Source organism: Ursus americanus, chromosome 3, assembly GCF_024610735.1.
Source record: "Ursus americanus isolate L20-20 chromosome 3, mUrsAme1.1.p, whole genome shotgun sequence".
NCBI classification, from domain to species: domain Eukaryota; kingdom Metazoa; phylum Chordata; class Mammalia; order Carnivora; family Ursidae; genus Ursus; species Ursus americanus.
Window position 1 is genome coordinate 7,057,020 of NC_142129.1, and position 21,308 is coordinate 7,078,327.

The 21,308-nt window shown below is 51.1% G+C and overlaps 2 protein-coding genes across 2 annotated transcripts; one reads left to right on the top strand and one right to left on the bottom strand.

The window, feature by feature from the left end:
• Nucleotides 1-393: 393 nt before the first annotated feature.
• Nucleotides 394-20,030, bottom strand: ZNF783 (zinc finger protein 783). Its single transcript, XM_045792390.2, has 7 exons — nucleotides 19,871-20,030; nucleotides 17,085-17,486; nucleotides 16,871-16,997; nucleotides 16,577-16,705; nucleotides 6,524-6,652; nucleotides 5,481-5,573; nucleotides 394-3,584 (listed from the first exon to the last, which is right to left on the bottom strand). Exons 1-7 carry the CDS (start codon nucleotides 19,892-19,894, stop codon nucleotides 2,746-2,748), a joined length of 1,743 nt encoding a protein of 580 aa, XP_045648346.1. The 5' UTR covers nucleotides 19,895-20,030; the 3' UTR covers nucleotides 394-2,745.
• LOC123788811 (non-selective voltage-gated ion channel VDAC2) lies at nucleotides 9,473-10,776 on the top strand. The gene has a single exon (XM_045792392.2). It carries the CDS (start codon nucleotides 9,601-9,603, stop codon nucleotides 10,483-10,485), a length of 885 nt encoding a protein of 294 aa, XP_045648348.1. The 5' UTR covers nucleotides 9,473-9,600; the 3' UTR covers nucleotides 10,486-10,776.
• Nucleotides 20,031-21,308: the final 1,278 nt, after the last annotated feature.

The window sequence follows — 21,308 nt, forward strand, 5'->3', positions numbered from 1 at the left end:
GAGCGCGGGAAGGGCGGACACGCCGCGGCCGAGCGTGCCGGCGGCGTCGCGACAGCCCTGGCAGGCGGCAGCCTTGCCCCGAGCGGGACCCGCCCCGCGTCCCGGAGCCCGCTCCTCATTGGCCACCCCGGGAAGCTCCGCCCCAGACCCGCGCGCGGCCGGTCCCCGCGGCCCGGAGCCAGTCTCCCACTGGTCGGGCGGGAGACCCCGCCCCGCAGCGGACACGCAGGGGGCGGGGCCGGCGGCTGAGGGCGCCTGGCGCGGGGGCTGCTCTCACGCGCGAGCGCAGTCCCGCACCCCGGGCTGTGCGGGGCGGCGGGCCCGCCTGGCGGACGGACTGCCCTGGAGGGCTGACTCCCGGAGAGGAGGAAGCAGGTTATGCGCACACACTCATTCAGTTCAACGTATTTATTGAGCACCGATGAAGGCAAAGGGCCGCCACCATCACAGTTCTTCAGAGCCTTTAGCACCAGGACCCCACCCTTCCTTGTTTACGAATGAGGAAGCTCAGACACAGAGCTAGGAGCCAGTCGAAGGCCAACCCAGATTCTAGCCTCCAGGGTTCTGGGGCACCTCTCTGCTCCTGCACCACGCTGCATATGTCGGCTCGTTTCAGTGTAAAGAACTTTCTTTGAACATCCATCGAGTGCCACGCAAACTCAAAAGCCCTAACAGGGAACCTGGGACACTGAGAACTTTGGAAGAAATGGGAGGGCCTGTGTCCAGCGATCACTCCGTGTTTGTGCTGTTGCTGGAGTACCTGCGTTTACACAGGACATTCAGCTTTAGAAAGGTTTAGGAACTCTGAGCCTTGAGGCATCCCCAGGAAACACCTGAGACTGCAGTAAGCTCAGAGCAGTTCCATTTGCACCATATCCTGTCTGAACACTTGCTGACAGCCCAGCCCTGACTTGTGGGGTCCCTGGTGAGCGCTGGGGATGCCAGCGCAGACAAGCAGAATGCACAGCACAGGAGGCTGGCAGCTCTTCTTCCCAAGCCCAGGGGAGCCTTGGTGGGCTCTCACTGACTTGTATACTCACCCTTGCCCCAGCGATGATGGCAATGTTCCCATCTGCCCCCCACTCTGTTCATGACATGGGGGGGGGCGGTCAGAGCAGCAACAAGAAGTGGCACAGCCAGGGACCAGGCACCTGGAAGCCCGTCTGAATGCTGGCCCCTTCACATACTGCCCAGGTAAATACAACAACAATTAAAATAGCCGAAGACCCAGTACTCCACTTTAAATCACCCAAACCAAGGGCTGGTCTATAGGCAGCACCCAAAGTGGTGTGATCTACGAGGCACAAGATGCTAGCTGCCATCAAGACTTCTCCAGGAGGCCTGATGCTATTGCCCGAACTTCTACGGTTTGAACCTCGTTGCTTTGGTAAGAATTTGTTCCACTGAAATACAAAGGGCTCCGTGGGGATATAGCCCAATGGAAAAGTCTCACCTCGCTCTGCACCCAAGGGACCTTCCACTCACTCTAGAAAATAAAGGTCCTTCCTGAGGGATTTGGACTGGGGCAAAGGGCTGGAGATGAACATGGAAGAAAAAGGCGGGCCCTGAACTTGAAAAGAAGGACGAAACCAGGCTTCCTATTTGCCCCACTGCCTCTAAGTCTTTTATGACCCTGAAAACCCTAAGGTGAGGTAGGATGCACTGGGGTCATTACCCCCTTTGACAGGTGAGGAACATGAGGCTGAAGGCGGTTTAAAAAATCCACCCACATCTCCTAGCCTATCTACTACCAGCTCCAAATTCTTGGAAACCAACCACTCCTTAAACGTGACAACTCAGGCCTGGTAGCCCAGGAGTCCAAGTTGGCTGACCAGCCTCACCCACATCAGGATCTTCCTCTCTGGGAGGAGCTTCCTGGGCTGGGTCTGCATCTCCCCCCCCCCCCCCGCCCCAAGGTGTTCTACGGGGTCCAGTCCATGGGGTGTGCATACCAATAATACTGAGACCTTGGGGGAAGGGTCAGCCACTCGAGGCCTCAGTTTCCCCCTCTCAACTAATAACCAAAATCAGTCATGGATGTTGGGATATTGGGAATCACTCTAGGCCAAAGAATGCATACCCGGGAAGGCACCTGACGTCCAGGGCAGCAGCCCAACATCCCCACCAACACCCGGGCTGATCTGGACAGCCCCTCTACCATCCCCTCACACAAGGAGCTGGCAGAATAATTCCTGCCCCTCAGGGCTCCTGGTCCCCTTTACATCCACACTTAACACTTACAAAAGCACTAGAAAAACTCCGTAAGGAGAAAAAAAAAAAGCTTTCAAAATAACACAGCAGGAAACTCAAATTTCCAGTGCCTACTCTTCAAACTGTCCACTTTGCAGTGACCTCTGTGTACAATATCAAAACTGCAGGCCCTCCGTGTCTCTATCGCTCCCTACTGGAAGGGCCACTCCTCTTGCCTGTCTCAGGTACCTGCCCAAGGCTCTCCCAAAACCTGGCATCCTCTAAGCCTTAAGGGATCCTTTCTAAGTCAGGAATGTAGGAAAGGCAGCAAAGAGTGACAAACTCAGGAAACAGGAAATTGAGGCATCTGGTCACACACATACTGTCACCAAAAAGGCCACTGCTTCCCATCTAAATGAAAAAAAGATCTCCCCAAAGCTATTGCAGAACGAGGAACCAGCGTCAGGCACAAGGGGAAAGGCCTGAAGGCGGACAGAAGTCTTGCTGGGGGTACCCCAGGAGAGCCGGAGAACACCCCTGCAGGCTCCTGCCCTCTCAGCCCTCCTCGCTGTGGCTGGGCCGGGGCAGCGGGGGACTCCCAGGGAGAGCAGTGGAAGCAGGGAAGTGCGGGCCCGCCTGGCCTCGGGCGTGAGTCTGCATGTGGACAGCCAGGTGGTGGTTCCGGTTGAAGGCCCGGCCGCACTGGGGGCACTGGTAGGGCCGCTCCCCTGTGTGGATGCGCTGGTGGCGGAAGAGGTCGGAGGGCCGGCGGAAGGCCTTGCCGCAGTAGGGACAGGCCGGCCAGCCCTGGCTGTTGCCCGTGTGCAGGCGCTGGTGCAGCAACAGGCTCTTCCGCTGCTGGAAGAAGCGCAGGCACTCGCTGCAGTGGTACACCTTGCTGGCCGCTGGCCGCCGCCCCAGGAAGGACCGGCCGGCCAGGGAGCGGGGGCCGCCGGGCTCCTCGGGGAGCCAGCGGATGACAGGGCCGGGCACCACCACCTCCCCCGGCTCCAGAGTGGAGTGGGCCTCCTCCCAGCCAGGGGGCGAGCTCCCTGGAGTCTCCCTGTGCTCCTCCTCCACGTGGGTCCGCTGGTGAATGGTCAGATTAATCTTCAAGCGGAAGCTCTGCCCGCAGTCAGGGCAGGGGAAGGTCCGCTCTCGCCGGCGAGGGAGGATGCGCGGTGGCTCCCCCACGGCCCCTGGTGGCCGCGGGTCCCCCGCCCGCACCCGTGGCACTCCTGCAGCATGAAGCCGGCCAGGGCCCCCAGTCCTGCTCCTGGGCCCCTTGGGCATTCTACACACGGGCTGGCTATGGGCCTCCCCCAGGAAGAGCTGCTCAGGCATCATCTCGTCCTCAGATTGTGCTTCTGTCTTGATGACCACACCACCACCACCTGGAGAAAGGAATGCATTGATTTCCAGTGTGCCACACTAGCCCCCACCCAGGCCACTCCACCCAGTCCTGGCCTCCGGCACATCCCTAGCCCCATCTGCACCCACCCTGCTCCTGCTTTCACCGAGTCCTCTCTCTTCCAAGTGCTCACAGCACACGTCAGGGACCCTGTTCACTTGGCCCTACCAAGCAGGCACGGCCTCCTAACACCATCCAGGTTGTTTACTGTCACGTGGCCCAGATGCTCCAGCGGCCCATTCCTGGAGGACAAGCCACGGACATGAGGAGAGAGGAAACAAAGCTGCAAAACTAGAATCGGGGAGCCGGGGGGGTCAGAGGTCAGATGGAGTGAAAGACAACAGGTGGGAGGATGCAGGGGAGACCCTGGACCCTGAGATACACCGGCTGCACAGGATCTCCAAGAGTTCTGACCATGTTCGCTCCCATCTATGAATGACAGGGAGCCCTGGGGGCTGGGAGGTGGCGGGTGTCTTAGCCATACTCTGAGCTACTCATCCAGGTAACAAAGTTACACTGAGCATCCACTACCTGTCTGGCACTTGCTCTCGAGGGACAGGCGGGAGACACGAGGACCTAGGCTTCCTGGCTGGACCTCAGTGTGAGTCACAGTTGACTCTGACATGGGACTGAGGCATGGGAACTGCCAGGAGAGAGGAGGGTTCTGAGGCAACACAGAGATCCCTGATGCCAGGAAGGAAGGTCCTGGCCACTGGCCCTACCTGAACACTGTGCATTTCTCCAGATCCTTCAACTGCTGTTCCCCTCTGGGTCTTTCTGGAATCAGCCCCAACTACTGGCTTCTTTGACCTCTCCCAGCGCCCAGCAACTCAGCTGCTGCAGCCCAAGGTCTGCTCAAAGGCTGACAGCAAACCTTCCCCTCTGCCTATTAAAACAAAACCTTTAGCCCCTTACGAGCAATTTCCAAGGTCTAGAACAAGAGCGATTTCTATTCTTGCTGAACTTAAATCTCACCCCAGGAGACTGCTGCAGAGGACTGAACCTCTAACTGCTGAACCTTCTGGGCCAGCACCTGATGTCAAGACCTTGGGGTACTTTGCTCAGTGCAGCTTCCCGGCAACCCTCACAAATAACTCCCGACAGAACTTCTATTTCTATGTTGGAAGTGACCCAGCTGTTTGTAATTTAGTCCTACAGCTACAGAATCAGTTAAGAGTCTATAAGAATGATCTAAACTTTGCATCTAAATTATTGTATTTAATGGGCTACCATAGTATTCCTAAACTTAGGGATTAGTGTGGGTCTCAGGCCCTATACCATGTGAAGGCCAAGGTTCCCAGACCTCTTCATTTGAAGCCCGTCTCCAGCTTGGACTCCCACCATGCCACAACCCCAAGGTGGGCCCAAATCTCACCTCTGCCTCCCACCAAAGCTGGTACCGGGTTGGAACCAGGTGAGAACTGGATCCCTTTCTGTTAGGACAGAAAACCACCCCAAAGCCAGAATGGGCGATAATTGCTTTCTTTTTTCCTGCTCATCAGGGTGTAAGCCCGGTTTTGTGGCCTCTAGGTGGGGGACCTAAATTTAAATTGTAGGCCACCACATACAAACTGCGAGACATTAGAGGTAGTGTGCCTGGACCACGGCTGCCCTGAGGCCCTTCTGTCACCAGACCACAAACCTGGTGCATGCAGCCTGTGTTCAAGCAGCACCTTTCCACCAGGCCAGATGTGATGGGGGAAGCCCAGGACCTAGATGGTCTGGGTTGCCAATCCCCAGGACCTGGGGATGAGGAAGGGACCCCTTAGTAAGAAGCCCCTCACCAGGGCCCACTGCGCCACCTCCCACCCCACTCCCAAGGGCCCCTGAGCTCCTCTGAGACTCTGCTGTGGCCAAAGGGCCTCCTTCCATCACTCACCTGGCCCCATGCCGGGCAGGCTGTCCCTGGGAGGGGAGGTTGGAGACTCCCCACCTGAAGATTCTTCCTCCCGTTTCACCGAGGCTGGAGGCCCTGTGAGAGAGACACTGTGAGGGCCTTTCCTGACACCAGGCTCGTGCAGGGCGGAACAGGATCTCCAAGCAGACCCCAGATATGCCTGAATGCCTGCCAGGAAGAGGGGCCCCAGGGCTCTGTCCAGAGGACTGCCCACTCCATGGCCTCTGCTTCAGAGGTGAGAGGACAGCCGTGAAGGCCATGCCCCCAGTTCCCATCTGGGCCAGTGCTGACAACTCGGTCACCCTGATGGACCTCCAAAGGACAGAGGGTTTGGGGAGGCCCCTGGGGCACAGTGCCAGGTCTGCAGCAGAGCAGGGACAATGAAAAGGTCCTCTCTCCTTACACACTGACTCGGGAGGAGGGACACCAGGGAGGAAGGGGGATCACAGACAACGAGGCTCTGGATTGTATGCCGCGTGTTAGGCCAAATGCCCTCTGAGTTACACTGCATTTTTGTGAAAGGATGGACAGGAACTTCCTTTACACATGAGCAGACTGAGATCACTGGAAGGCGGGACTGAAGACACAGAGCCCCTCACAGGCCTCCAGAAAGAGGACATTTACTGAGGAATACACATGCCAGCACTGTGCTAGGCACAGAACATAGATCGTCCGGTTCATGTAACCATCGCAGGAAGCCTGAGGAGGCCCAGCACCTGCCTGTGTGTTCCCTTCTCCTCACTCCAGCCAGGCCAGAGGGCCTGGCCCCCAGCATGCCTCAGGGACCCACACTTCTGCTCAGACCATTTTCTCCTGCAGAAAATGCCCCTCGTTCCCAGCCCAAATCCGCCCTTCCTCTATGGCCTGTCTCAGGGGTCCCCTTCCCAGGAAGCCCATCCAGCTCAGCCAAGCCTGGTCCCTGCCATCTCTCCCACCCTCGTGCTTTAGCACTCGCTCTCAGTAGCATTTGTCCAGGCCTGTCGTTGCACTGCTGTTCACGCCGCAGCCCGGCGGCCCTCGCTCACCGCTGCTTGCTCCAGGCAGGGTCACCCTGGTCTCTGCGTCTTGCTGGTGCTTGTGGGCCGGCTCTTCTTTTGGCTCCTCCCGGGAAGGGCTGACAGGGCTGCGGATATGCTCTGGATGTGGAGGGAGGCCTGGAAAATGCAACTCAGTGACACTAAGGACAAAACAGAGATCCCCCTGGTGGCAGGAGCCTCTGACAAAGGGCTGACTGTAGTCACTGGGACTAGGGGCTGGGGCGGGGGGGGGGATCAGGTCAAACACAGGCTGTGAGAATTAAGTGGACTTCACTGATCCTTAGAAGCTAAAAGAGAAGGAAAAGGTACAGCATAGTAACATCTGATTGTACCAGACAAGTCATGACACAGCAAGGCCAAGGATGTGGCTTGTTAGGGCCTCCCAGCTCAGAACAACACAACAGTGCCTTCCAGTCCCAAGGCCTATACCAGGCTGATGTATAAGGATCCCCTTGGAAGCACCCCAACATTCTCATCAGTACTTCTGAGCAGGCCTAGGAAGTATGCTTTTAAAAAAGATTTTATTGTATTTTTTTAAAGATTTTATTTATTTATTTGAGAGAGAGGGAGAGAGAGAGAGCATAAGCAGGGGGAGTGGGAGAAGAAGGCTCCTGGCTGAGCAGGGAGCCTGACAGAGGGCTCAATCCCAGGGCCCTGGGATTATGACCTGAGCCGAAGGCAGACACTTAACTGAATGAGCCACTCAGGTGTCCCTGCAGGGTTTGTTTTTTTTTTTTAAGATTTAATTTATTTGACAGACAGAGAGAGTGTGAGCGTGAGCACGAATGGGGGGTAGGGAGGGCAGGGGGAGAGAGAAGCAGACTCCCTACTGAGCCTGGAGCCTGACACAGGGCTCAATCCCAGGACCCTGAGATCATGACCTGAGCCAAAGTCAGACACTTAACCAACTGAGCAACATGGGCGCCCATAAGTATGCATTTTTAAAAAGCTTCCTAGGGCAAAAGAGATGAACAAAGAGTTCACAGAGTAAGAAATTTAAATGGCCCATAAACAAATAAAAAGTACTCAATCACACTCATATAAGAAAGGTACCATTAAAAATGGGACCTGTTGGGACACCTGGGTGGCTCAGTTGGTTGGGAGTCTGCCTTTGGCTCAGGTCATGATCCCAGAGTACCAGGATCAAGTCCCACGTCAGGCTCCCCACTCAGCGGGAAGTCTGCGTCTCCCTCTGACCCTCCCCCCCTCATGCTCTTCTCACTGTCTCTCTCTCAAATAAGTAAAGAAAATCTAAAAAAACAAAACAAAAAACACTGTTGCCAGGGCGCCTGGATGGCTCATTTAAGCGTCTGCCTTCGGCTCAGGTCATGATCCCAAGGTCTTGGGATCGAGCCCCACATCAGGCTCCCTGCTCTGCAGGGAGTCTGCTTCTCCCTCTCTCTCTGCCACTCCTCCCCCTCATGCTCTCTCTCTCTCAAATAAATAAATCTTTCTTTTTTCCGTTTTTTTTTAAGATTTCATTTATTTATTTGACAGAGAGCGAGCACAAGTAGGGGGAGCAGCAGGCAGAGAGAGAGGGAGAAGCAGGCTCTCCGCTGAGCAGGGAGCCCCATGTGGGGCTCGATCTCAGGACCCTGGGATCATGACCTGAGCCGATGGCAGATGCTTAACGACTGAGCCATCCAGGTGCCCCTAAATGAAATCTTGGGGGAAAAAAAAAAGATTAGATATCGTGACCAAGTGGAGTGTATTCCTGGAATGCAAGGTTGGTTCGACATATGAAACTAGATCAATGGAATACACCATATTAACAGAATGAAGGGAAAACACCCCATGATCATCTCAATTGATGCAGAAAAAGCATCTGACAAAATTCAACACCCTTTCATGATAAAACCATTCAACAGACAAGACATAGAAAGAAACTATCTCAACATAATAAAAGACACATATGAAAAACCGACAATGAATATCACATTCAATGGTCAAAGAATGAAAGCTTTTCCCCGAAGATTAGGAACAAGGCAAAAATGTCCACTTTTACCACCTATTCAACAAAGGACTGGAGGTCCTAGCCAGAGCAAGTAAGCAAGAAACAGAAATAAAAAACATCCAAATTGGAAAGGAAGAAGTAAAATTATCTCTTCAAAGATGATATATGCAGAAAACCCTAAAGATTCCACAAAGAACTTTAAGAACTAGCAAATTAATTCAGCAAATTAGCAGGACAAAAGTCAACATACCAAAATCAGTATTTCTATACACTAATAATGAACAATTTGAAAAGGAAATTAGAAAAACAATTCCACTTATAATAGTTATCAAAAAGAATGAAACCCTCAGGAATTATTAAACCAAGAAGGTGAAAGACTTTTACAATGAAAACTACAAAACACGGCAGAAAGAAATTAAAGGCATAAGTAAATGGAAACATAGCATGTTCATGGATTGGAAGGCTTGATATTTGTACGGTGTCAATACTACCAAATTGACCTACAGATTCAATGCAATCTCTATCAAAGTCTCAATGACATTTTGTACAGAAATAGAAAAACCCATCCTAAAATTCATATGGAATCTCAAGGGACCCCAAAGAGCAAAAACAATACGGAGAAGGAAGAACAAAGTGGAAGGACTTCCTGATTTCAAAACTTACTACAAAGCCACTGAAATCAACACAGTGTGGTAGTATTGGCATAAATAGAATAAACAGAACCAAGACATAAACCTTCACATATCCGGTCAGATGATACTTGAGAAGGGTCCCAGGACCACTTAATGGAGAAAGGACAGTCTGTCTTTTCAAACAAATGGTGCTGGGAAAACTGCATATCCACATGCAAAAGAATAAAGCTGGATCCTTATCTAACTCCATATACAAAACTACCTCAAAATGAATCAAAGACCTAAATGTAAGACCTAAAACATAAAACTCTTAGAAGAAAACATAGGACAAAAGCTTCCTAACAGTCCTTCACTTCGCCCTCCAGCCGGGGTAGCTACCGCCCGACCCTGAGCAAGCCCAGCGGCCTCAGCTGCGAGCCGAGCGGCGGTAGCGGCCCCTCTCAGGAGACCACCAGATCACCTCTTCCTGTGGCCTCGCCATGGCGACCTACGGACAGAGCTGCGCGCGGCCAATGTGTATTCCTCCATCGTATGCTGACCTTGGCAAAGCTGCCAGAGATATTTTCAACAAAGGATTTGGTTTTGGGTTGGTGAAACTGGATGTGAAAACAAAGTCATGCAGTGGTGTGGAATTCTCAACGTCTGGTTCATCTAATACGGACACTGGTAAAGTTACTGGAACCTTGGAGACCAAATATAAATGGTGTGAGTATGGTCTGACTTTCACAGAAAAATGGAACACTGATAACACCCTGGGAACAGAAATCGCAATTGAAGACCAGATTTGTCAAGGTTTGAAACTGACATTTGATACCACCTTTTCACCAAACACGGGAAAGAAAAGTGGTAAAATCAAGTCTTCTTACAAGAGGGAGTGTATAAACCTTGGTTGTGATGTTGACTTTGATTTTGCTGGACCTGCAATCCATGGTTCAGCTGTCTTTGGTTACGAGGGCTGGCTTGCCGGGTACCAGATGACTTTTGACAGTGCCAAATCAAAGCTGACAAGAAATAACTTTGCAGTGGGCTACAGGACTGGGGACTTCCAACTGCACACTAATGTGAATGATGGGACAGAATTTGGAGGGTCAATTTATCAAAAAGTATGTGAAGATCTTGACACTTCAGTAAACCTTGCTTGGACATCAGGTACCAACAGCACTCGCTTTGGCATTGCAGCCAAATACCAGTTGGATCCCACTGCTTCCATTTCTGCAAAAGTCAACAACTCTAGTTTAATTGGAGTGGGCTACACTCAGACTCTGAGGCCTGGTGTCAAGCTTACACTGTCTGCTCTGGTAGACGGGAAGAGCATTAATGCTGGAGGCCACAAACTTGGGCTTGCCCTGGAGTTGGAGGCTTAATCCAGCTAAAAGAAACCTCTGGGAATGGATATCAGAAGATTTGGCCTTAATATATTTCCAGTGTGACCAGCAGGCTTTTTCCCCCCCAAGAAGGTGATCAAAACAGGATGATCTAAACAAGAGCTGTATTTTAAATATTTAGACAGTTACTTGTTAGCTGGTTTCTAGTTGAATTGGTTATCTATCTAGTTACCAATGCTGCAGTCATGCAGTCACCTATACATTATTTAAATGTATTTAACTGTTAAATGCGCTACCCACCAATAATGAAATAGACCTTTATGAAAACTGTGGGGGGAAAAAAAAAAAGCTTCCTAACATTGGATTTGGGACTGATTTCTTGGATAGAACACCAAAGAAATGGGTAACAGAAGAAAAAAACAGACAAATTGGACTTCATGAGAACTTTTTAAATTTGTGCATCAAAACACCCTATCAGGACGCCTGGGTGGCTCAGTCGGTTAAGCCTCTGCCTTGGGCTCAGGTCATGATCTCAGGGTCCTTGGATAGAGTCCCACTTGGGCTCCTTGCTCAGCAGGGAGCCTGCTTTTCCCTCTGCCTACCTGCTCCCCCTGCTTGTGCTTTCTCAGATAAATCAATCAATCAATCAATCTTTTAAAAAAACAAAACAAAACAAAACCCACACACTATCGCCAGTGAAGAGGCAATCCACAGTATGGGAGAAATATTTGCAAGTCACATATCTGATAAGGGACTGATACCCAGCATATGTTGAGAGCTTCTAAAACTCAACAACAGAAAAACAACCTGACTCAAAAATGGGCAAACAACTTGATTAGATGTTTCTCCAAAGACCTATAAATAGCCAACAGGCACAAGAACAAATGCTCAACATCACTCATCATTAGGGAAATGCAACTCAAACTACAGTGAGACACCACTTCATGCTCATTAAGATGGCTACTATTAAAAAGAAACAACAGAAGAAAGTAAGTGTTGGCAAGAATGTGGAGAAACTGGAACCCTTTCACACTGTTGGTGAGAATATAAAATGGTACAGTCACCATGGAAAACAGTGTAACAGTCCTCAAAAAATTAAAAACAGAGGGTGCCTGAGTGGCTCCGTTGGTTAAGCATCTGCCTTCAGCTCAAGTCATGAGCCTAAGGTCGTGGGATCAAACCCCGCATCAGGGTTCCTGCTCAGCGGGGAGCCTGCTTCGCCCTCTGCCCCCTGCTCTTGCCCTCTATCTCAAATAAATAAATAAAATATTTTACAAATTAATTAAAAATAGAATTACCATATGATCCAGCAATTCCACATCTAAGTCTATACTGAAAAGAACTGAAGACAGAGTCTCCAAGAGGTATCCGTATATCCATGACCACAGCAGCGTTATTCACAATAGCTAAAACATGGAAACCACCCAAGTGTCCATCTACAGATGAATGGATAAACAAAATGTGGCATGCACATGCAACAGATTATTTAGACTAAAAAAAGGAAAGAAATTCTGACACCCACTACAACACAGATGAACCTTAAGGACATTATGCAAAGTGAAACGAAGCCAGTCACGAAGAGACAAAGGTTGTGAGACTGCACTTCTGTGAGGTACCTGGAGTAGACAAAATCATAGAGACAGAAAGCAGTACTGTGGTTGCCAGGGGCTGGGGAAGGGGATACAGTGAGGGGTGACTGTTTAATGAGTATAGAGTTTCAGCTTAGGTGAAAAGGGTTCTGATGGGATTGCATGACATTATAATATGTTTAATACCACCAAACAGCACACCGAAAATGGCTAAGATGATTAAATTTTATGGTATGTGTACTTGACCACGACAAAAAAAGAGAAAACAGGGATGAAATACTGATACACAGTACAACGTGGATGAACCCTGAACACATTACGCTGAGGGAAAGAAGCCAGAGTCGAAAGACCACGTATAATAAGATTCCATTTATGGGAGACGGCCAGGCAAACGTACAGTCAGGAAGACCTGTCGTTGCTTAGGGCTGGGGGAGCTGGGAAGGGGCTGGGGGTGAAAGTCGGAGGGTACAGGGATTGTTTCTGAGGTGATGAGAGTTATAAACTTGACGGTGGTCTTTGCTGGGTGCACATATCTCTGAATAAGCTGGAAACCCCTCGACTGTACAGGTTAAATGGGTGAGATGTATGGGGAGTGAATTATAGCTGACGAAGCTGTCGCTTAAAAGAAGCTACACGAAATACTTCTTCTGTATTAGCCAGGCAAAAATTCCGCAAGTGTGACCACACTGTCCGCTGGCAAGTGTTCACAACACCGAGGGAGATGCAAATGCCACAACCCCCATGGAGGGGTTTGGGTGATAAATTCTCAAAAATCTCCGTATTCATTTACCTCGGACCCAGCAGTGCAGCTGCTAGGACTCTATCCCAAAGATAGGCTGGCAAAAATATGAGCCGTCTTATGCACAAAGTAGTGTCTACACATTATTTATAGCAGCAAAATATTGGAAAGACCCTCAGCGTCCACCAGTAGGGACCGGTTAAACAAACTATGGGATCTCGCACTTTGGAACATTCCCCGTCCATGAAAGGAAGGAGGAAGATCTCTATACATACATACGAAGGGATCTCCAGGACAGATTGTGTAAGACAGGGATGGGGGAAAACAAATGTATCTGTGTTACTACTGATCTTTTCAACAGGAAACACCGGAAGTATAAACAAGACGCTAATAAAAATGGTTATCTATAGGGAGAAGGCGGGGACAAGAATGGAAATAAGACTTCCCTGAATGTATCCTGTTAAACCATTTTGACTTTGCAAACAGAACGTATCTTACGTATTCAAAATGTTACATGAACAGGTAGAAAGAGCCGTTTCTAAACATCTAAAGTAGGGGCTCCTGGGTGGCTCAGTCAGTTAAGCGTCTGCCTTCAGGTCAGGTCATGATCCCGGGGTCCTGGGATCGAACCCCTCTTCAGGTTGCTGGCTGAACAGGGAACCTGCTTCTCCCTCTCCCTCTGCCCCCTCCCCCCTACCACCCCATTCATGCTCTCTCTCTCTAATAAATATTTTAAAAATAAATAAAATAAAAAATCTAAAAATAAATAGAAACAAATGAACTTAACTGTATATCAAGTTGGTGACATGACCACATAGAGAAAGTAATTATTTCAAGTGACTTTATTTATTTATTTGACAGAGAGTGAGCGAGCGAGAGAGAGAGAGAGAGAGAGAGAGATCACAGCAGGGGGAGCAGCAGAAGAATAGGGAGAAACAGGCTCCCCACTGACCAGGGAGCCCAACATGGGGCTCGATCCCCTGACCCTGGGATCATGACCTGAGCCAAAGGCAGTCACTTAACCCACTGAGCCACCCAGGCGCCCTCAAGTGACTTTAAAAGGCATTATTTTGTCTAAAAGTCCTGAATAGAATGTGTTCAGAGGACAAAAAGAGCTGCAAAAAAATCTCAGCCTTCAATCAAAAGCCTAATTGTTTAAGATTTCCATGTAAAAGAAAAGTGATATTCAAGTATAAGATCAAAGAACATTAAATTTGAATGAGAAATATCACTACGCACTCGTGATTTTTTTCCCTTTCCAAAAATACATATTTTCTCAAAACAAACAAACATATTTTCTGAAAAGGCCTAGAAGTAATGCCAAATATTAGCCACTACTAGCACTCATATTGTGGTCTCCAAATAATCGTCACTGAAAGGAATCAAAACTCCTTGGAGAAATTTGTATTCCAGGTCTGGGGCAGGAAATACACTAGATGATTCTAGAACATCTTATGGTACCCGAAAGGCAGTGAAGTCACATCAAAACGACCTAATGGCCAACTTGAAGGGGCTCCCATGAGCTAAAGATGGGACAATTTAAGCACAAAAAATAATGGCTGTGAACGATTGGCATATATAAAATAATCAACAATCTATAAAGTCATAAAAAAAAGTCAAAAAACAAAACAAAAAAAAAGCCCAAGTATTGGTCACCTTTGAAGGCTTCTATGGCAGTAACTCTTCACTCTGAAAACTGATGAAGGAAAAGAATTAAGCTTCTATCCTGCCTTTTCTGTACAGACTATATTTCAGGGTAACTAAGAGTTGATTAGGGAAATTCTTTATAAAAAGTGCGTAAGTACGACAGACTCTCACCACTTTGCAACCCCTAACGGAATAACCAACCTGGGCAACGATGTTCAATGTCCTGAGGTGAGAAGGTGATGGGGAGCTTCATAACAGAAGGATCGAGCTCAGGATCCCCGGGAGGCAGGCAGACGGAGCCTCTGCGCCTCCTGACGTGCGCTGCCAGGGAGGACGCAGCACCACCGCTGAAGCCGTCCTGCCCCTAAGGTTGAACCGGACTCTAAAGAAGCCTCCTAATCCACCAGTTTATAGGACATGCAAGGAACAGCGGAAAAGTAAATGACACCAAATCCAGCATGTGGGAAATGATGGCATTTAAAAAGATAAATGACGCTATGGGGCGCCTGGGTGGCTCAGTCGGTTAAGCGTTTGCCTTCAGCTGGGGTTGTGATGTCAGGGTCCTGGGATCGAGCCCCGCATTGGGCTCCCTGCTCAGCGGGGAGCCTGCTTCTCCCTCTGCCTGCCGCTCCCCCTGCTTGTGTGCGCTTGCTCTCTCTCTGATATAAATCAATAAAATCTTAAGAAAAAAAAAAAGAAAAACGACGTTAGAATGTCAACAAATAGGGGCGCCTGGGTGGCGCAGTCGTTAAGCGTCTGCCTTCGGCTCAGGGCGTGATCCTAGTGTTATGGGATCGAACCCCACATCAGGCTCCTCAGCTAGGAGCCTGCTTCTTCCTCTCCCACCCCCCCTGCTTGTGTTCCCTCTCTCGCTATCTCTATCTCTGTCAAATAAATAAATAAAATCCTAAAAAAAAAAAAAAAAGAATGTCAACAAATAAATGATATTAGAGAGGGGCAGGTGAGGCTGGTCCATTAACTGAGGAGCAGAGCAACAAAATGTGGAAATGTATGTATCCGCAGAGGTACTGACACAGGCCACAGGGTGGGTAAGCCCGGAGCAGGACAGGTCACACACAGTAGGACTCCATTTACGTGAAATGTCTAGAATAGGGAATCTAAGACAAAGAGAGCAGCTGAGTAGTTGCCTAGGGCTGGGGAGCAGGGGGGAGGGAAACAGGAAGTTAACGCCCATGAGTAGAGGTTTCTCTTCGGTAGGCAAGGAAAGTTCAGATTGTGGTGATGGTCACAAAACCGAAGATAGTGAAAACACTGCGCTGTATACTCTAACCCAGGAATTGGCTGGTATGTTAACTATATCTCAATAAGGCTGTTACATGCGGGGCAGGGCGGAGGCTTTCACAGGCTTTTTAACAGACTTTTTATAAATCGAATGCAACAGGTGACTTTGGTGTCCCAGCATTAGGACCCAACACCTATAGAAAAGAGTTTCGAGGCAATCGGGGAAAAGTGAACATGGAATAGGGATGAGACGTTAATTTACTAAGTGCGACACTCCTATTTCGGTTATGTCTAGAGAAAGGGAAGAGATGGAGGAAGCCATTTGGAGGTTTGCTGTACTCTTCTCTCTACTTCCATTTATTATTTTTTTTAATTTTACTTAAAAAAAAAAAAAAGCCTCCCAGAAGACTCTGATGTGCTGTCAACTTTGGAACCGCTGCCCTTACCACACCAGCTCTGGGGACTAAGTCGGCCCGGCCCCTCCCCTGAGAGGGCCGTTTCCACAAAGGGAAGCCAGTACACCACAGGCCTTACAGCTGCAGGTTCATGTCGGGAGCAGAGGTGGAAGGGGCAAGCAAGAGGGGCAGCAATAATGCTGGGGCTAGCAGGATCACTGTTAGTAATAAGCTCCCACTTACACAATACTCAGCAAGTACGAGCCTGACGCCTGCCATGTCCCAGAGTCCTCACAACAACCGACCACATGACGCCAGTACCGCTGGCCCCTCATTCAGAAGCAGAAACCGACCGGCTCTAAGACAAAACCTTGGCACCCGCCCCTGACTAGGCTGGCCTAGGACAGAGGGGGCCCCACTTTGGGTTCAGGGCCTGTGCTCCCTTCGTGGCCTCACTGGTCTGGAAAGCCCAGGAGAGCAGTGTGCCCCACTCACTCCCCTGTCCTGCCCCCACTCACCAGGGCTTGGCCTCCTTGGGCGTGCTGCCTCCTTCTTACTTCTCTCCTCCTGGCCCCACGGGCCTTCAGGACAAGGGTCCTCTCCCCTCTCCATCCGGGTCAGGATGTCTGGTTTGGAGATGGCATAATCTGCATACAGAACAGAAGGAGAGCTGGGTCAAGACTGGATACCCGCCACCCAACTGCCCACAGAGCTGGAGAGACACCGAGAAGAGCGGAAGTCAAAGCAAAGACATAGACTGCTGGAGGCCCATCTGCGGACACAGACCCAGATCCCCACCTATGCAGCCTTACCCAGGGACACCAGCATCTCGTAGTTGCCCCGCATCACGTGCTTGTAGAGCTCCTTCTGCCACTCGTCCAGCTTGCCCCACTCCGGCTCAGAAAAATACACGGCCACGTCATCAAAGGTCACGGGCACCTGGAACCACAAGTGTCACGCATACTCACCCACATACTTATAGGCACAGTCCCTCGGGCTGCCCCACCCCAGGTGCCCGAGGGATACCTTGGGGATCTCCCCCTTGCTGCCCGGGGGCAGGCGCAGGATCCAGAAATTTCGGTTTCTCAGCAGATTCTCCATGTTCTCCAGCCGCCTCTGGAGCAGCCCGTACTCCTGCAGCAGGGTCCCCAGCACAGCCCACTTGCTCTCCATGTGGTTCCCGAACTCCACGGCCGTCTTCTCGCAGTCCGCCAGCTTCTTCTCAGCCGTCCCCGTCCGCCCTTCTAGGGTCAGCAAGCGGGCCAGGCAGGAGTCCACCTTCTTCTCCAAGGCCTGGATGGCGGCCACCACCGTCCACAGTGTGATTTCCGTGGAGTACAGGTAGGAGTTCTTCTCAGCAGCTGGCGGGGGTGACAAAGAAGGTGTGGAAGGGCTTTCGTCCTCTGTCTGCTTGTCCCTCTCTGGAGCCTGTCCACAAGAAGAGAAAGGGGAGATGGCTTCAGAATGACACCATCAAAACGCATACTTCAAAAAGAAGCCTCACAATGACACCTGCCCCAGTAAATCCCCAGTTGGGATCCTAAGGGCATCAGGCAACAGTGTGGGAGGGAGGCAGGGACCTCAGTGAGGAGTGCAGCCGCAGGGACAGGAAACACTGGCTGGACCAAGGTGTTAGCAAGTGGAAAACGGGAGGAAACACATGGCCAAAGACAGAAAGCATCTGCAGTTCTCAGGTGGCTTCCAACTTGGATCTTAGTCTCCTCTTCCTCTGCAAATGAAGGGACAGGCTTGGAAGCACAGAGAACATGAGATTTGCTGCCAGAGAGCACGGGTCCAAGCAGCAACTCTGCCGCTCCCAAGCTGGCTGACTTTAGGCAAGGTTTTTCACTCAGCTTGAAGTTCACTTCCACATCTAGAAAATGGTACTCACATGAGAAGATTGTGAGAATGAATGACACAATCTTCATTGAAAGCACTTAGCGCGATGTCTAGCATGTGGTAAATACAATGCACGCAAGCCCCATGTTGATTCAGCTAAGATGATAATGATAAGGATGTTGACGATGATGCTGCCCATGGTTCTGGCTCAGGGACGCAGCAAGAAACAGTTCACAAGGGCTGTTTTTCTCCACCTTTTTCATTCCATCATCCTTCGGCACTTTGGAAAGAGCTTCTAGAGTGTGCCTCGACTCTCCCCAGTGCCTGATGCTCCGAGCGTGTGCAATGGCCCAGTCCCAGTACCTCATGCTAAAAGCCTGTTGGGGGGCGGCTGGATGGCTCAGTTGGTTAAGCGGCTGCCTTCAGCTGAGGTCATAATCCCGAAGTCCCACGATCAAGCGCAGTGTCAGACTCCCTGATCAGTGGGGAGTCTGCTTCTCTCTCTCCTCCCTGCTTGTGCTCTCTCTTGCTATTTTTGTCTTTCTCTCTCTCTCTCTCAAATAAATAAAACCTTAAAAAAAGAAGAATCCAGGACTATTCTACATATCTGCCTGGGTTTTGGTTTGTTTCACCCAGAACGTTAAGTTCCCCGAGGGTATATGTGATTTGCTCTTGTACTCCCCGCTTCTAAAGAGTGCCTCTCTCACTGCAGATGCTCATTGAATACCTACTGAATGAATGAATGACCACACAATTAAACAACATTCATTCAGTAACGACTTCTGACCACCTGCCATTGTAAAGGTGCCATGGGGGAGTGCAGAAAAAATTATGTGGTTCTTCCTTCTCCAGGAGAAAAATTCTGTACAGAAACAGAGTTCAGGGACAAATCTGTCCCGCTTGTGGAGTTTCTCGGGAATCTCAGGTACTATAAGATAGCAGAGGGAAAGGAATGAGTGGATAGGAATGGTCAGGAACAGTTCTGAGGGAGTGGCCCGGGGCTAGGTGGGAGCTGGTGATGTCACCATGCCCTTACAGAAATGCCTTGGAGGGTATTCCGCAGGGGACAGGGCCACCCCCTTTCTCTCCCTTGCACTCAGGGAATCCTAAGGAAAGCACACACCAAACTCATTAATTAAAGGAGAGGGAGAGGAAGTTCCTCATTTAAAAGGATCCACAAAAATCAAGGTTTCAAAAACGTCACTAAGAAGTATTAATAATAGAAGCCACTTACTGAGCCCTGTTCGCAAGTGATTTTCTGGTGTGTCAAAAATAGCCAAAGGATTCTTTTCTTGAAACTGGGCATATTGCACATTACCGGCCAACATTTTTAAATAATCCAAATAATCTAATCCAACATGCTAAACTAATCTTAAAAAAAAAAAATCTACCTACAATCCCTCTCGTAAACAGCATTCAATACCTTTCTCTTAAAAGAACCCTGGGTACCTTCGGGGGGTGGGGCGTGTAATTCCAAAGTTCTGGCCAAGACGTCGGGCTACGGCCTCGACCAGGTGAGTGACCTTGGGCCGGTCCCTTCCCTGAGCCTCAGACTCTCCGGATGTCAGAACCGCATGGGGCTTGGCGACCCTGTCCTCCCTGCGTGCCTCCAACCAGACAATGGAGGGGGGGGCGGGGGAACAGCCACTCCGTTGCAAGGCAAGGCCTGTCATCTGAAGTGTTGCTGGGAAGCCCGGCCTGTCCCCCGCCGTCGGGGCCGCCCCGCCGTCCCGCCTGCCGTTTGGGCCGCCCGGTCGGTCGGCCCGAAAGCCCGGCCCGGACGCCAGCTCTAGGCGGCGGGGCGGACCGAGCTGGCGCGACGCGGCAGGCGCCAGCCCGGGCGGAGGCGGCGAGCCAGGAGGCCGCGCGGCGGGGCCGCTCCACGCCGGCGGGGCGGAGACCCTCGCGGCGGCGGCGGCGGCCGCCCCGGCCCCGGCCCGGCCCGTGAGGGCGTCCGCGGGCCGGGCGCTTACCCGGGCGGGCGCCGCTTCGGCCATGGCTGCTCGCGTCCTTCTCTCGGCGGCTCTCCTCGGCCGGGCCTGTCGGGCCTGGCGCAGCGCGCAGGCGGAGGCGGGGCGGAGCGGAGCCGCCCAGCCTCGGAGCTCCTGCCGGGCGGCCGCGAGCTGCGTCCGAGCCACGTGCCCCGTCGGCCCTTTAAACAAGAGCTGCGCTCGCGGCCCGGCCCGAGGGTGCGCACAGCGCCCCCTGCAGCCCGAAGGACCGCACTCCCGCGGCCCACGGCCTTCGCGCGCGCCCGCCGGCCCGCACGGCCTCGGGGGTCACCCGTGGGGAGGCCCTCCCCGCACCCTGGCCTGGGCCGCGGGAGTGGACGCCGGCGGCGGACTCCCCGCGGACCCTGTGCTGGCGCAGCTTGGTGGGCCCAGCCCTGGCCCTAACCCCCCTCCAGGACGTTGGGGCCCCAGCGTCCCACTAGGGAGAATCGAGTCAGGAAGGACACTAAGAAAATGTGGGAGTTTCCCTCTGTGTGGGAGAGGAAGGGCAGTCCTTGCCGGGAAATCTGAAGTATATGTAGATTTACCATTTTAACGCCTCTAAAGCACCTTAGTTTGGGTATACGCGTTATGTCCGGCGGTGGGGTAGGGTGGGACAGACACAGGTTTAAAAACTACTGTTGGGGCGCCTGGGTGGCTCAGTCGGTTAAGCGCTGCCTTCCGTCATGATCTCAGGGTCCTGGCATCAAGCCCCACGTGGGACTCCCTGCTCAACAGGGAGCCTGCTTCTCTGTCTCCTCCCTGCTTGTGCTCTCCCTCGCTCACTCTCTCTCAAATAAATAAAATCTTTAAAAAATAAATAAAACTAGTTTCCCAGAACAGACCTCAGGAAAAAATTATTTCATTAAAAACAAAAAAACAAAACAAAACCTCTCTCTCCCTTCCCCAAATCCCCTTTGGGAATCCTGGGTCTCCTCCTCCTTTCCCCGGGGACTTACTTCCCCAGCAGACACTGCTCAGGGATGCTTCTCCGAGCCCTTTGGAGCCTTCTATGCCACACCCAGTCTCCACTTGCACATCAGCCACCAGGCGGGGATCTTCTGTAGCTTTGGCTCCAGGCTGAGAGTGCAGCAAGAGTAAATTCAACACTTAATTCAGACCCTGACACATCTCGAATAAACCACTCAAGCTGGGACCCATCTTCCTCATCTGTAACCCAAGAGCCTTACTTTGGAAAACCAGAGTTAACCACTGAATATAAAGTAAAACATGCTATATGCAGTTTAAGTTTTATATTCTATCTTTCCTGAATTTCACGTTCATACCTAGTCTTAGAGCCTAGAGCCTATAAACTTCTGGAGAAATTATTCTGCAGTTTTTCTTTTTTTAGTATTTTCTCCTTTTGGAGGAAGGGGAGAAAATTATTTGCCCATCTATCTGATCCAAGCAAAAGCATGGT